This window comes from Seriola lalandi, unplaced genomic scaffold (genome assembly GCF_002814215.2).
Source record: "Seriola lalandi dorsalis isolate HSWRI2012SDOR001 ecotype SW California unplaced genomic scaffold, Sedor1 jcf7180002054946, whole genome shotgun sequence".
NCBI classification, from domain to species: Eukaryota; Metazoa; Chordata; class Actinopteri; order Carangiformes; family Carangidae; genus Seriola; species Seriola lalandi.
In genome coordinates, this window is record NW_019525497.1 from 988,900 (window position 1) to 1,003,633 (window position 14,734).

The 14,734-nt window shown below is 39.7% G+C and overlaps 1 protein-coding gene across 2 annotated transcripts in view; it reads right to left on the reverse strand.

Moving 5' to 3' along the window:
* Positions 1-1,878: 1,878 nt before the first annotated feature.
* The window catches only part of sh2b3 (SH2B adaptor protein 3), a 56,117-nt gene continuing 43,261 nt past the window's right edge, over positions 1,879-14,734 (reverse strand). For both annotated transcript variants that reach the window (XM_023394235.2, XM_023394234.2), the window contains exons 4-8: positions 13,097-13,185; positions 7,943-8,034; positions 6,899-7,113; positions 6,354-6,531; positions 1,879-6,175 (exon numbers count right to left, since the gene is read on the reverse strand). In XM_023394235.2, coding sequence (XP_023250003.1) covers positions 5,805-6,175; positions 6,354-6,531; positions 6,899-7,113; positions 7,943-8,034; positions 13,097-13,185 — 945 coding nt within the window. In that variant the 3' untranslated portion in view covers positions 1,879-5,804. The remainder of the gene's footprint in view (positions 6,176-6,353; positions 6,532-6,898; positions 7,114-7,942; positions 8,035-13,096; positions 13,186-14,734) is intronic.

Genomic DNA, 14,734 nt, shown 5'->3' on the forward strand with positions numbered 1-14,734 from the left:
AGACTAGGCAATAAGAGAATGTTAACAGGTTGTTGCAGTGACATGTTTTAACAAGCTAGAGATTTTTAACGGACAAGACTGCTCCAATTCAGCCCCTGTACACATGCAGATATCACAGACACATACACACACAAATAAAATGCCCAGACACACACACACACACACACACACACACACACACACACACACACACACACACACACACACACACACACACACACACACACACACACACACACACACACACTTTCAGGGGTCCTAAATTGCAACTTGAGTCAGCTTGCCAAGTAAGACATGAAAGAGAGAATGAGAGTAACTAATCAGTGAGAGTGAAGCAGAAAATTCAACTGGAACTTGTATTTTGTCTGCACCTTGTTACGGGAAAAAAAATCTTCCAACTTTTAGACAGTATTAATCTTACTGTTTATTGCTGCTGCTTTGTGCTGCGTTTGTTTCCAGAGTACATGACAGGTTTCTAACCAAACTAAAAATGAAACATGACAAGAAGCTTCCTGTGAAATAAACACATTTTGGCAGCCAAGAGGACAGGAGAAATGTTATTTATGAAATTATAATGGCTGAGGTGATCAGATCCCACGTCTCACCTGACCCTTATGTAACTTTTAAGTTAAAACTTTTACTTTGTAGATAATATAAATAATTTAAAAAATGAGCAAAAAAATTTAAAAACAATAAAAAAGTTTTAAAAACTGAATGGCTTACTGTGGTTGCATTGCACTGTGTGTTTCTCATCTGTTCCTTCTTGACCATGAACATGGGCATTGTAGTTTCTGTTTCTGTTATTCAAGGAGACATACAAGAAGATATTTCCATCACATGAGCAGTCATCACACACACACACATTAATAAAAACATTCAGAAATATTATAAATGTCATTAAGTAGAACGCCACACACAGGGTGGGGAATTCATCAAGTATTGATAGACGGACTAATGCATGGTGTGTTACGGTCTTTTCTCTGCAACTATTTTGATAATCTGTTAATCATTAAATAATCAACCAGAAATGCTGGCATTTGCTTATACAGCTTATTCCTAGGAAGGATTTGTCTTATACGATAATGAATTGAAAATCTGTCAGTTATAGACTGGTCATCAGGTCGGGCTGTGGGAAATTGTGAAATAGACATTTTTACTATTTTCTGAGGTCTTGCCAAACCAAACTGGCAACCGATAACTTGGAAAATAATTAGATTGACAATTGCAATCATCATTCATTCCAGCCCAAGACTTATTTTTAGTGAAAACAAATATTTAACACTAGTCATTTCCTTTTTAAAGCTATTTTGTGGCAAAATAAACTTAATGATTTACAGAGCTCGTTAAAAGGATGAGTAAAGTGTCAGGCAGGAAGAGGATTTTCCACAATCTGGCAACGCAAAAGTTGTTGTTAATGGCTTATAACTGATATGTAAAGCAGAAGTAAATTATTTATTAATCATAAATAAAGCCATCAGAAAGTGGTACTGTTGTAATCTTATTTAGACTTGATGGCGGAGGCTACATTTGGTTTCCTGCCTTTGAGTGAATCCACCAGCATTTTTCCAGGGCCAGATGGCCTAAAACACCAGGTAAGAACAGATGCATTTATCTGCACCCTGTCCAACCTCATCCATCACCTGAACAGTGAATATCTTGAACTGGTTCATCACATGCTCATTATTTTGTACAGCATGTACCAGAAGAACACGATTACACACAGTGCACACACATACAAACAACAAAATGATTTTTTTTTTTTTTTTTTGGTTAGGTTTATTTTACAAAAAGTCAAATATACAGTTGATATATATTTAATATAATTTAGATGCTTATAACTGAAAGGGATGCAAACACAATGACAGATTGTAAAAGCTGTTTTTGTTTTCATTCTTTTTCATTGTTCCACAATTTCATTGTTGAAGTATTGATGAGTTAAACTGGAATGTTTACAGTGCGAAGTTCAAAAAAGGAAACAGAATGAACAGTATTGAGAACACATTACATTCATCAACTGGACATTTTAATGTACACATGGGGGGGGGCACTAAAGGTGTTGCTGGAGTGGATGCTGAGGATTAAAGACACCTGAGGTACACTGGGATCTTCTCTAGCATTAACTCGATTCTGGAGACAAACTGGAGTGAACCACGAAACAAAATTAGAAGCCATAAAGCAACAGCAAAATGTTCTGGGAAATGTGGCATTGTCAAATATTTTTTTAACATTGAATTCTCACCCAATTAATTCATCCATCTAGAAGCCTCTGATCGCTCCCTACATGCATAAAAAAAAGGTGTGAAGCACTGAGCATCTCTCAGATATTGCACTACACAAGTTTTGCACCACATCACACCCTGAGCTTTTGAAAAGGGGAAAAGCAACAGCAGCTTTCTGGCAAAGGCACAGTCATTCTCCCTAAAAGAAATAAAAAATAAAAAAACAACAGAAAATCAGCATAGAAAGGGGACTGATAGCCAAAATAGTTAGTTACCGTTGCTTTTGTTTAGCAGAAATGAAAAAGAGGTGATGAGGGATTTGTTTAGACTCGGGCGCATAAAGGCAGGAAGACCAACCGTACTTTTGCCAAAAACGTCCTTGTTTTTGTTCCCCTTATAAACACTTCAAAGATGTCAGTCTTGATCATGATGATACATTTAAAGAGAACTATACAACCATTGTAAAAAATGTTCCTTTGGTAGACAAAGCTGACTTATTGCGTAAGAAGAGGAGTAATCACATAGGACTCACTCATGAGGAAATGAAGTTGCATTTATGTATTTCTCTTTAAAAGAAAAAAAAAAAAGAAAAAGAAAAAACAGGTAACTACAATGATAAAGAGGGCAGACGGACAGAATCAAGTCTAAACCATATATCAAGCACAGGTTTACTGAAGGTAAATCTAAAATCAACTGCTGAAGTTAGTGTTAAAGCAAGGTTAGAAGACAAACGGACAAGTCCTAGCACACTATTCCCCACAGGCATCCCGCAGCTAATGGAAGTGAAGCTTCAGTTAACTGAGACAAAATTACAGACAATTTGACATTTCATCCTTGGGCAAATTAGATTACTACTGCTTTTATGTGAACAAGTGATCACTGTTCATGGGATATTCTGCATCTGTTTTCCAAAAATAAAATGTTTTTGAAGGTTTCCATCTTCAAGAGGAGAGACGAGGTTCAAAAGAGAGAGCGAATCTGAAACAAATCTGATGAGGCCACAAGCTGATCTTTTAATTTCTGGCTCAAGGACAGAATCACCACAAGGTTCAGATCAGTTTGGGTTAAAATCAGGTTTTTAGGTGCTTTTGAGGAAACTCGGACCTGATGGTGGATGAGATGAAACACCACAAACAAACTGGACACCAGATGAGAGTTGCTGTCTTTGATAAAGACTTGTTTGTTTGGTGTTTTTCTGTAGAAAAAAAAATGTATGACAATAAAATTCACACCCAAGTTGAGTGATGTACTATCTATTATCTATCTATTATAGTCAGTGCAGCTTTAAACTGGTGGTTAAAACCTCTAAAAGAATGATGACAAACTTGGAAGGCACCTGAAATTATTGACTCATCAAATCTAGTCAAAGAGCGCAGAAACATGAAGAACAATGTCTGATCATTGGTGTGTGACATCTCACGTGTCACTTTCAAAGCTTTTCTGACTGAAACAAAACCTTCCTCACAAAGCCTCTAATTAAAAACATGGAAGTTCTGTTAAAAAAAATGTAGATTGTAAAAATACATTATTTTCACAGTCCATCCTTGGTTTAACTGTTAGCTGCTGTGGTGAAGAATTAATGCTATGAGTGTAAAAAAAGAAAAAAGAAAGTAGAGCTGGAGACATGATGCCACTCCCAGAATCAAGATTTGCCTAAAGCTGTAAGAAAATACATGTTAACATCTACAGAGGCACCTGTGTGATGTCAGTGTCGCTCTGGTTTTCAGCAGTTGCATCATATCACCATCCACTTTTAAAAGCCCTTTAGGGGTCTAATGCTAGATTCTCAAACCATCACAAAACTGATGTGAAACAAACATTTTTAAAAGTTTCCGGCGCTCTGACGCTCACTTTGGTGGAGAGTCCACACAAAGTTCAAACGACAAGATTAGGCATATCATTTATTGACATAGATTTAATTCCCACTTTGTTTTTGGTTTCCCCCTCTCACGGTTTTTGGAGTGAAGCCTTTCAAGTTTATGTCTTTTATTGGTCGCCTATTTTTACTCTATGTGTAAAAGAATACATCTTGGTGCCAAGTCTCATTTTGGTGACACACAATACGCTTTATGCCACAAAATCAATACAAAGGAGTGAAATTACTTTAGTATAATTAATATCAGTAAAGCTGATGTTGTCCAGTCTTAGATTTTTAATTTTTCAATAATTTAGCAGCACAAAAATATGTTTTGTGAATGAGTATGAGTAAAGATGAGTTGATATAAGGTAATAATATCCAACTACATATATGTTATTGTTATTACATCATTCCATTTTCTTTGATTTTGTGGCAGAAATTATTTCTGTCAGACGATGTAAATTTTGTGCACATAATGCCTTTGGTGCTTGAAATGTAACGTGACACTAGAAAGAGACTTGAAGCTGATTTTGGAAAAGCCAGCAGTGACTACTGCGAGACAAAAATCACACAGACTCTGTACCACACTGAGATCAGCACAACTACACTTCACTCATCTCACATACATTACAATGGACGCATCCAGACACGCACACGGACAGACGGACAGACAGACAGACACAGACACAGACACGCGCACACGCACACACATACACACACACATACACACACACCACAAACAGCGATGAGTTCCCTCTGTTTCAGGCAAAAACAGTGCTGACGAAAGCTAATCTTGAATCATTTCTGTGGTTCTCTGCTTCAGCGAAGTTTTGACGGAGTGGAAGCGGTGCTCGATAAGTTTCTAGAAAATGCTGCCCTGACTGACTTTAACCAAGTTTCCCCTTTTTACTTTATTTATTTTTAATTTTTCTACAAAAGAATCTGTGTATAGAAAATATACACATTGTTTCCAAAGTGCACTGAAAGCGATGTGCACTTAAATATATAATAATGCGCAAGGGGAGGAATATCTACTAGAATGTAATAACACTCTAAAATAGAGTGTTTTTTTTTGTTTGTGTTTATAAAAAAGGAGTTTGCTCCACACTGGGAACTTTGTGTGAAGAGTAAATGTCTTTTAAATATTTAGAAGGGGCACTTGATTTAACCAGTTCTGCAGGCAGTGCTTTCCCATCAGTTCAGGTTAAGTGCCAAAGAAGTTAAATCAAGCGCACCTCGTTGAATTCATCAGAATAGAAATACTTAAAAATATTTTTTCGGGCTCGAGGGCAGCCACACGTGTGGCTAACCTTCTCTCACACGGACCCTCAACATCAATAAAACAAGAATAATCATTATTGTCAACACTGTAATAAAACTCCCAAAAATACATTCACTGTGGACACTCAGGGTGGAGGTTGTTGTGAGGGTCTGACACTGGTAAACACACACTCAGCTCAGGCATAGTGAGTGTGTGTATGTTTTGACATACACAGTGCTATGCATTCATCAGACAAAGACTTGTTCGCTCAAGTTCATGAGTCTGCTGTGATCGTGTCTCACACCCACCTGAGGCTGGGTTGGTGGGGTGACAAAATGTGTCTGTACACACGACCGTGTGTGTGTGTGTGTGTGTGTGTGTGTGTGTGTGTGTGTGTGTGTGTGTGTGTTGACTTCACAGGTGACTCCTGTCTTTCAGAGGTGATGGAGGTGTTTGACTCAGCCGGTCAGAGCAACATGTACTGGTTGTCTATCGCCCGCTTCCGGCCCCGCTCAGGCTCCAGCTCATAGTCTGAGTCCCGCTGAGGGATGATGGGAGTGTGGGTGTTGGGGTGGCGAAGCAGAGGCCTCCTCCCCACTGACTCGCTCCGACGCAGAGGAGCGGGGGCCGACGAAGGAGGGTCAGGGACAGGGTTGGCGCGAATTGGGGGGTGGTTTCCTGGCTGGGAAACAGAGCTGGGACTGGAGGTGGTGTTGGTGTTGGAGCAGGACGAAGGGGGCTGACTGGAGCTGCGATCCAAGCTGCAGTGAGCCAAGCTGGGCTCAGAGCTCCACCGATGGAGGGAGAAAGGGACCAGGAGAGCGCCTGAGAGCTGACCTAAGAAACAAAGAGAGGGAATGAGAGCTTTAGTGACGACATCAAGCAAAACCTCCCAACTTCCTTGGCTTCTCTGTTCACACAATCCAATACTATCGACATGTTTAGCACTCAAACATCGATATTTTCTTCTGTTTGATAAAGTGATATGAATGAGAGCTGAATGGGCGCCTCTCACCCTGTGACGGAGGGCTGGAGCCCGCCACTACGAAACTGGACAACGTGACGGCACCGGCGGCTCCACACTCGAGTGGGATGGGGAAGAGGCGGAAGTGACTGAGCATGTCCATTACAGATGGGAAGCGCAGGTGCTGCACCCTACACTGACCCCATTCTGTTAGAGAGAGGCGCAGGTGCTGCAGAGACAGAAAGAAAGAGGCGTGAGGAAATAAAAACAAAGAAGAGACACTCAGATTTTCACACTGTGTGAGTCAGAGCGAGAGCTGAACCGTAGCCCCCTCCTTTTCTTAACCCCGGTGGTCCAAACTTGTTTATGGTCTTTTCCACCAGTGGTATGTTCTCATAACGCTTCCTCATTTAAGTGTTTATCACCGTTGCCAGGAAATGAGGTCCGCACCAATTTGAAGTATGCGGATGAAAAGAAGAACAATGTGGGTTCGGAAAAAGTGTTCATTCATATTACCAGATGTTTGGTTGAAACACTTTAAGATGTGGACTGAACTGTCTCAGTTAGTTTGTTTTATCAGACATTGTGAGACGTACCTTTGCTTTTCCCTGGTAGTTAAACGTGAGGACGTAGTCTCCCCTGCGGGTCTCACTCTGTCGGACCAGAAACACTCCATGTCCCTCCGGTCCAGAGCTCTGAACCAGGTAGGCCGCCTTGACGCGGGAGATGGGCCCGTGGAACCATGGGTAGGAGAAGAGGAAGTGATCTGTCTTCTGGATAACCTGCTCTGGCAGGGTGAAGGTGACGGGGCCTGGAAGGATGAGCAGAGGAACAAAATGGTTCAATTCTTTAAATCATAAAGCTGGACTAATAAATACTATATTATAACACACAGTAGTACAGTAAGGCATAAAAAGTCATAAAAATGCTGTAGTAAAATAAGGGATAAAAAGTCATAGTATAGTAAGGCATAAAAATGTCACAGTATAGTGAGGCATAAAAAGTCATGAAAAATTCATAGTATAATGAGGTATGAAAAGTCTCAAAAACGTCATAGTATACTACGGCATAAAATATTTAAAAAAACATCACAGCAAAGTATTCACCAAATTAACTGCTGAGATCTGGGAACACAGTTATGTCACTACAACAAAGTTCAATGGGGAACTAAAGAAGAGAGTTCAGATGATGAGACAGGTTGTAAACAAATACTTTATACACTAGAGCTTAAAGTTGCACCAGGAACTTGGTTTCGTTTGTGTAATAATTAATCATATACCTATGTTTTCACTTCATAAACAATTTAGCAAAACCAGGGGTTTGTTTGAAACCTGTCTGATTGTCTGACTGCTTGTGTTTCCGGCCCTGTTGGACTTGGTTTTAGCTGTGTTGCTATTTTCCTACTGTAGATCTTAGCAAATAACTCGGTGCAGTTTTCTCACAACACGGTCTATGGAAATTAGACCCAAGTTTAAAGCAGATAGGTTGTTTGAGAAAACTTTATCCCAGACCACAAGAGACACAACGTGCATCTCGTGACAGTGCAGCTAACAGTCATTATCTCATTTTGCCCCAGAACTATACACCTGAGAGTTTAAGGATGAGTGATTAGTCCCCTCATCTTATATCTCACCACTCACTTTGACTTGCTGACGCTGAGCTTCCTCTGCGATTGGCTGGAACAGAGCTGTTAGCTGGGGAGGGGAGAGGCTCCAGATCCACAGTGCCTGACCTGGAGGACGGCAACAGACTCAGATTACACACACTGTATCATCTACAACACACGCACTGCATGTTATTCTCATTGTGGACCACCCAAGGAAAAAAATAGTTCAATTTCATTATTATTATTTCACTTCATTTTAAATATTATTTTTTTTCTCATTTGGGTTCCACCATCTGTCTTTACAAGAAAGCTTCAGCCCGTCTTGCGCTGGCCGATCTGTATCGTCTCTCTGTTTTGGAGTTGAAACACTATTTAAGTGGTTGTAAAGTTGCAGAGTTCTCATTAAGTAAACAGTTATTACACCAGTGTCACAAAAACAAATGTGTTAATGACTTATTGATGCTACATGTTGCACTTTTTTCACAAGCAGAAGAGAACGAAAAAATGAAAAATGACCCCTGTGAGTGTTATACTGAATATTGTAAACATACTATAATATATCATTAGATTACTATTACTCATGCATTGAATGTGTTATTAGCATTTTATTGTTGCAGCTGTTTGAAGGGAGGTTTTTTATTTTTTTTACCTATTACGTATAGGACTGCAACTAATCATCATTTTCATTTGCAAATTACTTTTTAATTAATTGATTGATTGTGTTTCTTGTAAAAAATAGTGAGAGCCATAATTTGTATTGTATTGCTTGTATAACTCATGTTGTGGGGACATAAATCTGTTTCCACACTCACGGTCAGGACTTGACTTCCTGTTGGGACAACAGGCAAATCCCTGTAACATAAATTATTTCATTCTAGAGTGATGACTTGGTTTAAGGTTTAAGGTTACAGTTATGATTAAGGTAAGTCTCCAGGAAATTAATGTCACCCAATATAATGTCTCCTGATGCGAAACACATCTGTGTGTGTGTGTGTACACGTGTTTCTATAGTTGTTTGGACAAATTATGGTTTGAAGCCATCGTTGTGATAACATTTTGGCATTGTAAGCACATTTGGTCCATTCCTCACAACTTCAAAGGGCTGTTTGAAGGTTTGGACTTGGTTTTAAGTTTCAGGTTATCATTAGGTTTAGGTTCAGGTTAGGGTTAGGCATATAAGTAGTGATGCTTTAGGTTAAGGTTGAAATAAGGGGCTAGGGAATGCATTTTGTCAACGATTATCCTCAAAACTATAGAAAGACCAACGTGTGTGTGTGTGTGTGTGTGTGTGTGTGTGTGTGTGTGTGTGTGTGTGTGTGTGTTGGTAGGGTGAGTCCTGTGAACATGGAGGAAACAGCAGGCTAAAGTAACACAAAGACACTGAGCACAGACAGGAAGTGAGTCCAGTTCACCAGTTCAGATGTGAGCCAAGACTTTGCTGTTTTTGCACACACACACACACACACACACAAAACCACACATCCATGTGTACACAGAGACACTGACTACAGACAGTATGTGTGTGTGTACATACACAGATGAGAAAGGGAAGGTTAAACAGGCAAGCTGTAGCAAATCCTGCTAAAATGCTGACTTGAGTTTGCGGTGCTCTGAATAACAGGAAGACAAGACTCCTTTCTCCTTTCTGTGTGTGTGTGTGTGTGTGTGTGTATATGTGTGTGTGTGTGTGTGTGTTCGTGTGTGTTCTTGCTGTTCTTCTATCTTTGTGAGAATCATTTCATGTTTTACTCCAGCAAAGTGAGGACATTTCAGCCGGTCAGCAGTGTTGCGTGGATTAGATGTAAGGGCTCTGTATTCCTGAAACTAACTGCCCCGACCACATCTGAAGGGAAAAGTGCTTATACCCATTCCAGATGGCAAAAAGCGTACCACTGTAGCATCCTCCTGGCTGCATCATATTGCCTCCCTGATCTCTCTTTTGCGGGTTTTTGTAGTCTCAGCATGATGAATCATACAACAGGGGAATAATGGTGCACACTTTCAGACAATAGACCTTGTTTTTTTTTTGTTTTTTTTTTTTAAACCAGCAGACATTTTGACTTGTCAAAGCAGGAAAAGCACAGGTGTTTCTAATAACATCAACGAAGGCGCTGTTCTATTCAAGTGTCCCAGTGAGCCATGACCGTGTGTCAGTGAGCCAGCATAAACAATAGCAGGACGCTGAAACTGAAGCAGTCGTTATTAATTTTATCATTTACACCTGTGCTTTTCCGGCTGTGACATGTTACAGTGTTCTCTTTGAAAAAGAGGCCTCTCTTTTCCTCACTGTGTTCACTCCGTTGCACAGACGTAATGGACGCAGTTATTTGACCAATAAAAAGAAAGAAAATAGAGAGAACTCTGCCGCATGATGTGGTCGGAAAGTTACCACTGATGTCCGAGCGGTTTCAGATGCTGTTAGCAGTGATACGGACCAAATACAGGTCTGTGTTAAAACAGCGCAGGGGTGTGTTGTTTAAGGTAGCGGTGAGACATAAAAATAAAATTCAAGTAAAATTTGTTTTAGAAAGTCCAGTTGGGAGTCACAGATTAATGCATTTTAACTGGCAACTACTTTCATAAGGACAAACATACAGTCAACAGTAGAAATGTGGTGTTCACATTACAAACTAATGCACCAGGAGAATGTGCTTGCATGGATGAGACTGGCCGATGCAGCACCTTGCAAGATGATGTCATGGTGCAAACTTTTTTTTGCCTGACAACTTTGTGTTTTTTGTTTTTTGCTGGAGCACCACGCGTTAGCACCGCCGATGCACTGACATTTAAATGAATGGGTGGGCTGTGTTTTTTCCCAAACAGGGCTAAAATCATTCAGACCAGGCTTTAAACAATCTGACAAGAACTTGTTTTGAAGCATCCTGAGGCGTGTCAGATATGTATGTAGCAAGTGGCATGAGGTTGTGATGCAGTTTATAACAGTTTATATATCGAGGCAAAGGATGCCTCCACGTATTTTCCTCTAAATTCAGTACAAAATGTACTGTGGATGGGTTGATATTAGGTCACTGCAGATTGTCTGCTTTCTGAAGCCACTGTGTGTGTAGATTATTGTAAATGGATAAAGCTTTCAAATGAAAATGCCTGCACATGTGATGGTGATGTGGCACCCAAGCAGAGTGGTTTGTGAGGTATCTGAATAAACACCGAATTCAAGCGTGAACTCAGTGTGTGTGTATGCATGTTCGCGAGTGTGTGTGCATGTTCGCGAGTGTGTGTGTGTGTGTTCGGTGGTGTGTGTGAGCATTCCAGACATCTGCAGAAATGAGAAAGGTCCTGAGATTCTCCTGAGTCTCAGACCTCCCACACACTTCCTTTCACAGAGCAACACACACTCGCACAAATACACACGCACAAAAAGAGAGAAAAGTATCACTCCATTTGTATTACAGTATTGAGTGTTCCTATGAGTATTATTTACAGCATATTGAGTATGGCTTCAGCAAACCCAATGCATTTCTACATTCTAACTTCTTTCATGACTTCAGAGCAGATTTCACAGCTGTCAACCATCCTTACTGATATTTGTATTAAATTTGTTACCGATTTTTTAATCTTAATATCACTGGTATGTAGTATTTGTCTGATCTACCAAAAACGGCTTGAAGAAGTGAGCACAGTCCTCACTTTCTTCTAAAGAATTTTGTGTCACTTTTTCCACCTATATCCAGAGGAAGGGAGTAGAGAGGTGACAGGAAATGAAGGGAGAGAGAGAGTATGACAAAGTCCTCCAGCCAGAATCAAAACACGAACGTTGTGATCACAGTAAGTAAAGTAGGTAGACAATGTTTTTTTTTTTTGGTTTGTTTTTTTAGACTACACTGTGTAATATAGAAGTGAGTTGTTCTTATCTAATGTCCCTAGAGGGCCCTATTGTATAATCAATGTATTGTATCTATTTTCTACACTATTGGCATATTTGTTCTATATGTTGACAACTGTACGAGCTCAGTATTATGGTTGTTTTTTAGGAGCTCACTGACTGTAATTTATATTACTGGTGTCCTCTGATTGGCGGGTTTATCTCATATGTATGATGCTGTATGCATGAATTTTGCCTGATGAAGGCCCGAGGACGGAAATGTCGTCTTAATAAAGTGAGTTCAAGTGATGGACAGGGGGGGCAGGAATCTTTAGTTTTCTTTTCGAGTTTTACTTTAAAAGTTAAATACACATAAAAGTTTCTGCTCAATTTTAAAACTACATTTATTGCTGAACTTACAAGCCCTGACAGAATAGTGTACACACAGAATGGGTCAGTACCTCTCAAAGGTTGAGTGTAAATATTAAATTGACTGATGAGTTTGATGAATGATTATTTCCAGGAACATTCCAAATATAACAAGAGTCAAACCTGCTCCAGTCTGTCGAGCTCTAAAGCAAACGAATGCATGAGCTCCGGAGTAGACAAACAAGCACGGGTAGGCACGCACACACACACACACACACACACACACACACACACACACACACACACACACACACAAATGTTTGTTCATATATACACATACACTACAAAATATTCTCACTTGCATTTGCAAACACATACCTCAGCACAAGTAAACATGAGGCACACCCACAAACACTAAAAACAGCCAAAGTCCAAGTGTTAAATATTTCCACTGTGAATCTCATGGAAAAAAGCTGCGTAAGGAGAGATGGACGAGGACGACGCAGGCTGCTGTTACATACTTTGTATGCGTGTGTGTAAGTGTGTGTGTGTGTGTGTGTGCGTCTGGTTAGTGTCAGGTTGAGCTAAGCAGTATTGGAAGAAGTAATCAAATCCTCAACCTCCTTTTTATTAATTTGCTAAACTTCTTCTTGTAGTTTTTGTGCCTCCACCAGTTATCTAAATGAAACCATGTAGCAAGTCTAGAGGAGAAAAGTCTCTTTATGGAAATGCTAACAGCTCATAAACGTCTAAAACACAACAAGAGGCCTCTACTAGATACCGTGCACAATGCATTGTCTTCATTAAAATCATAATATGCTTTCTATTTTAATTCTTAATCTGAAAAGGTATCAGGTAACTCTCACTATGAAATAAATGTAGTGCAGTAAAATGAAGTGGAGTTGAAGTATAAAGCAGGATGAAATGAAAGGAAACTTAGAAAGAGTTGGTTCTAATATTGACGTTCAGGTCACACTAAGTCTTTATGTTTCTCACCTGTTGCTGATACATTCTTTTAGCTCTGTGGTCCAGGAGCTGACCTGCTGGTCGTTGTCGGTCTCAAATATCAGACTACCGCGATTAACCTGCAGAGACAAGGATGCATTCAAATACACCATCCACATTATATAGACACTGAACTGTTGTCCAATGTCTACATTTTTTAAATCAAAATGCTAGAAAGAAAATGTAAGAAATAGAACCAGGTCAGTTTCAAGTGATACATTATTCACAAGCAGAATCTGAACGAACGTTATTGGCATTACAATAAAAGCTGCAATGTCACTGGTGTTATTATTCTTTGCATTGTTTTTTTCTTATGGTCTTTGGACTTGTTTGTTTATTCATATTTGGGACCTTGAAGGGGATTCTTATCAGGGTGGGTTTTATATAAATATGTGGCAGTTATATGTTTTTTCTGAAAGTGTTCTGGGATGGGAAGAGATAACTAAGGTTAATAAAACCATCATGTAAGTACGTCAAGTACAGAGAAAGAAAAAAGCTAAAAACAACATCAAATTGCAATGGTGACATTTTCTCACAGCGGAAAAAGTATAATTCATAAAAAAAAGTTCCCAAACCACTGTCCAACATAAACTACCTCTCTACTGTCCATCCGTGTGCTCAGAAAGCACATGGCAGGGGGCTGTGTTGGTACCGGTGACACATGAAATTCAATCCAGGAAGTCTAGTTTGACTAACTCGTCTGTTATTTTGAAGTTGTTTCAGATGCTAAAGCTCTGCACAGCTGTTTGTGATACTATGACACAGGATTTTTACAACTGTGGAAACTCACAAAGGCAATTATTTTGTCTTTTGTCATGGCGATGGCGAGGTAAACAGTAGGAAATACAGCGCTCACCTTAAAAACACTAATCCACCAGGAATGTGACCTTGCATGTATAGTACTGTGCAAAAGTTTTAGGCACTTGAGATTTACATCCATCACACAATACTATCAGTGAGGTGTCTGATCAGTCCCAAATTCAGTCAGAGACATAAAGACCTATCTTCAGAGACAAGAAGAGCAAGAAGTCCTGCAACAGATGGGCTGGCCTCCCCACAGCCTTGACCTCAATATCATCAAGGCAGTCTGGAATTAGTTAGTTAGTCACTGAGAAACTGACCTGCCTACAGACATCCGACCAAACAGAAACCTTGTAAGTAGCTAAACTGCTACGTTGTCATGTGGCTATGTGAAGATGAGGAAATCATCTTGTTTTAACCATGTTATTTTGTATGGCACACAGTGCGATCACTCAAAGGATTTCTTCAGGAGACAAGAGCTTATGAGCGTATTTGTTTTGCTTTCCTTCTTGCTAATGTCTGTGTACAACAACCTGTGTTGTTTTTTTCTTTTTTCATGATAATGGTCCAAAATGATGTGAAAATGCATCGTTTTTTTAAACAAATGACATAAAATGTTCTTGAGGGAGCTTCTGGCAAAGCTTTAAAGAGGACAGCGACCCAGCTCAGAAGCAATGCATTTAGCAATAATTTGGGGAAACAATCATTATTTGAAACACGCTGAGCATGTGGATGAACAGCTGAAAAGTGGAATGTGCTACAGGAGAAGTTTCTGTGTATGTTGTGATAATGTTTTTTCCAGAGTTTGATACTCCTGACACCAGGTTT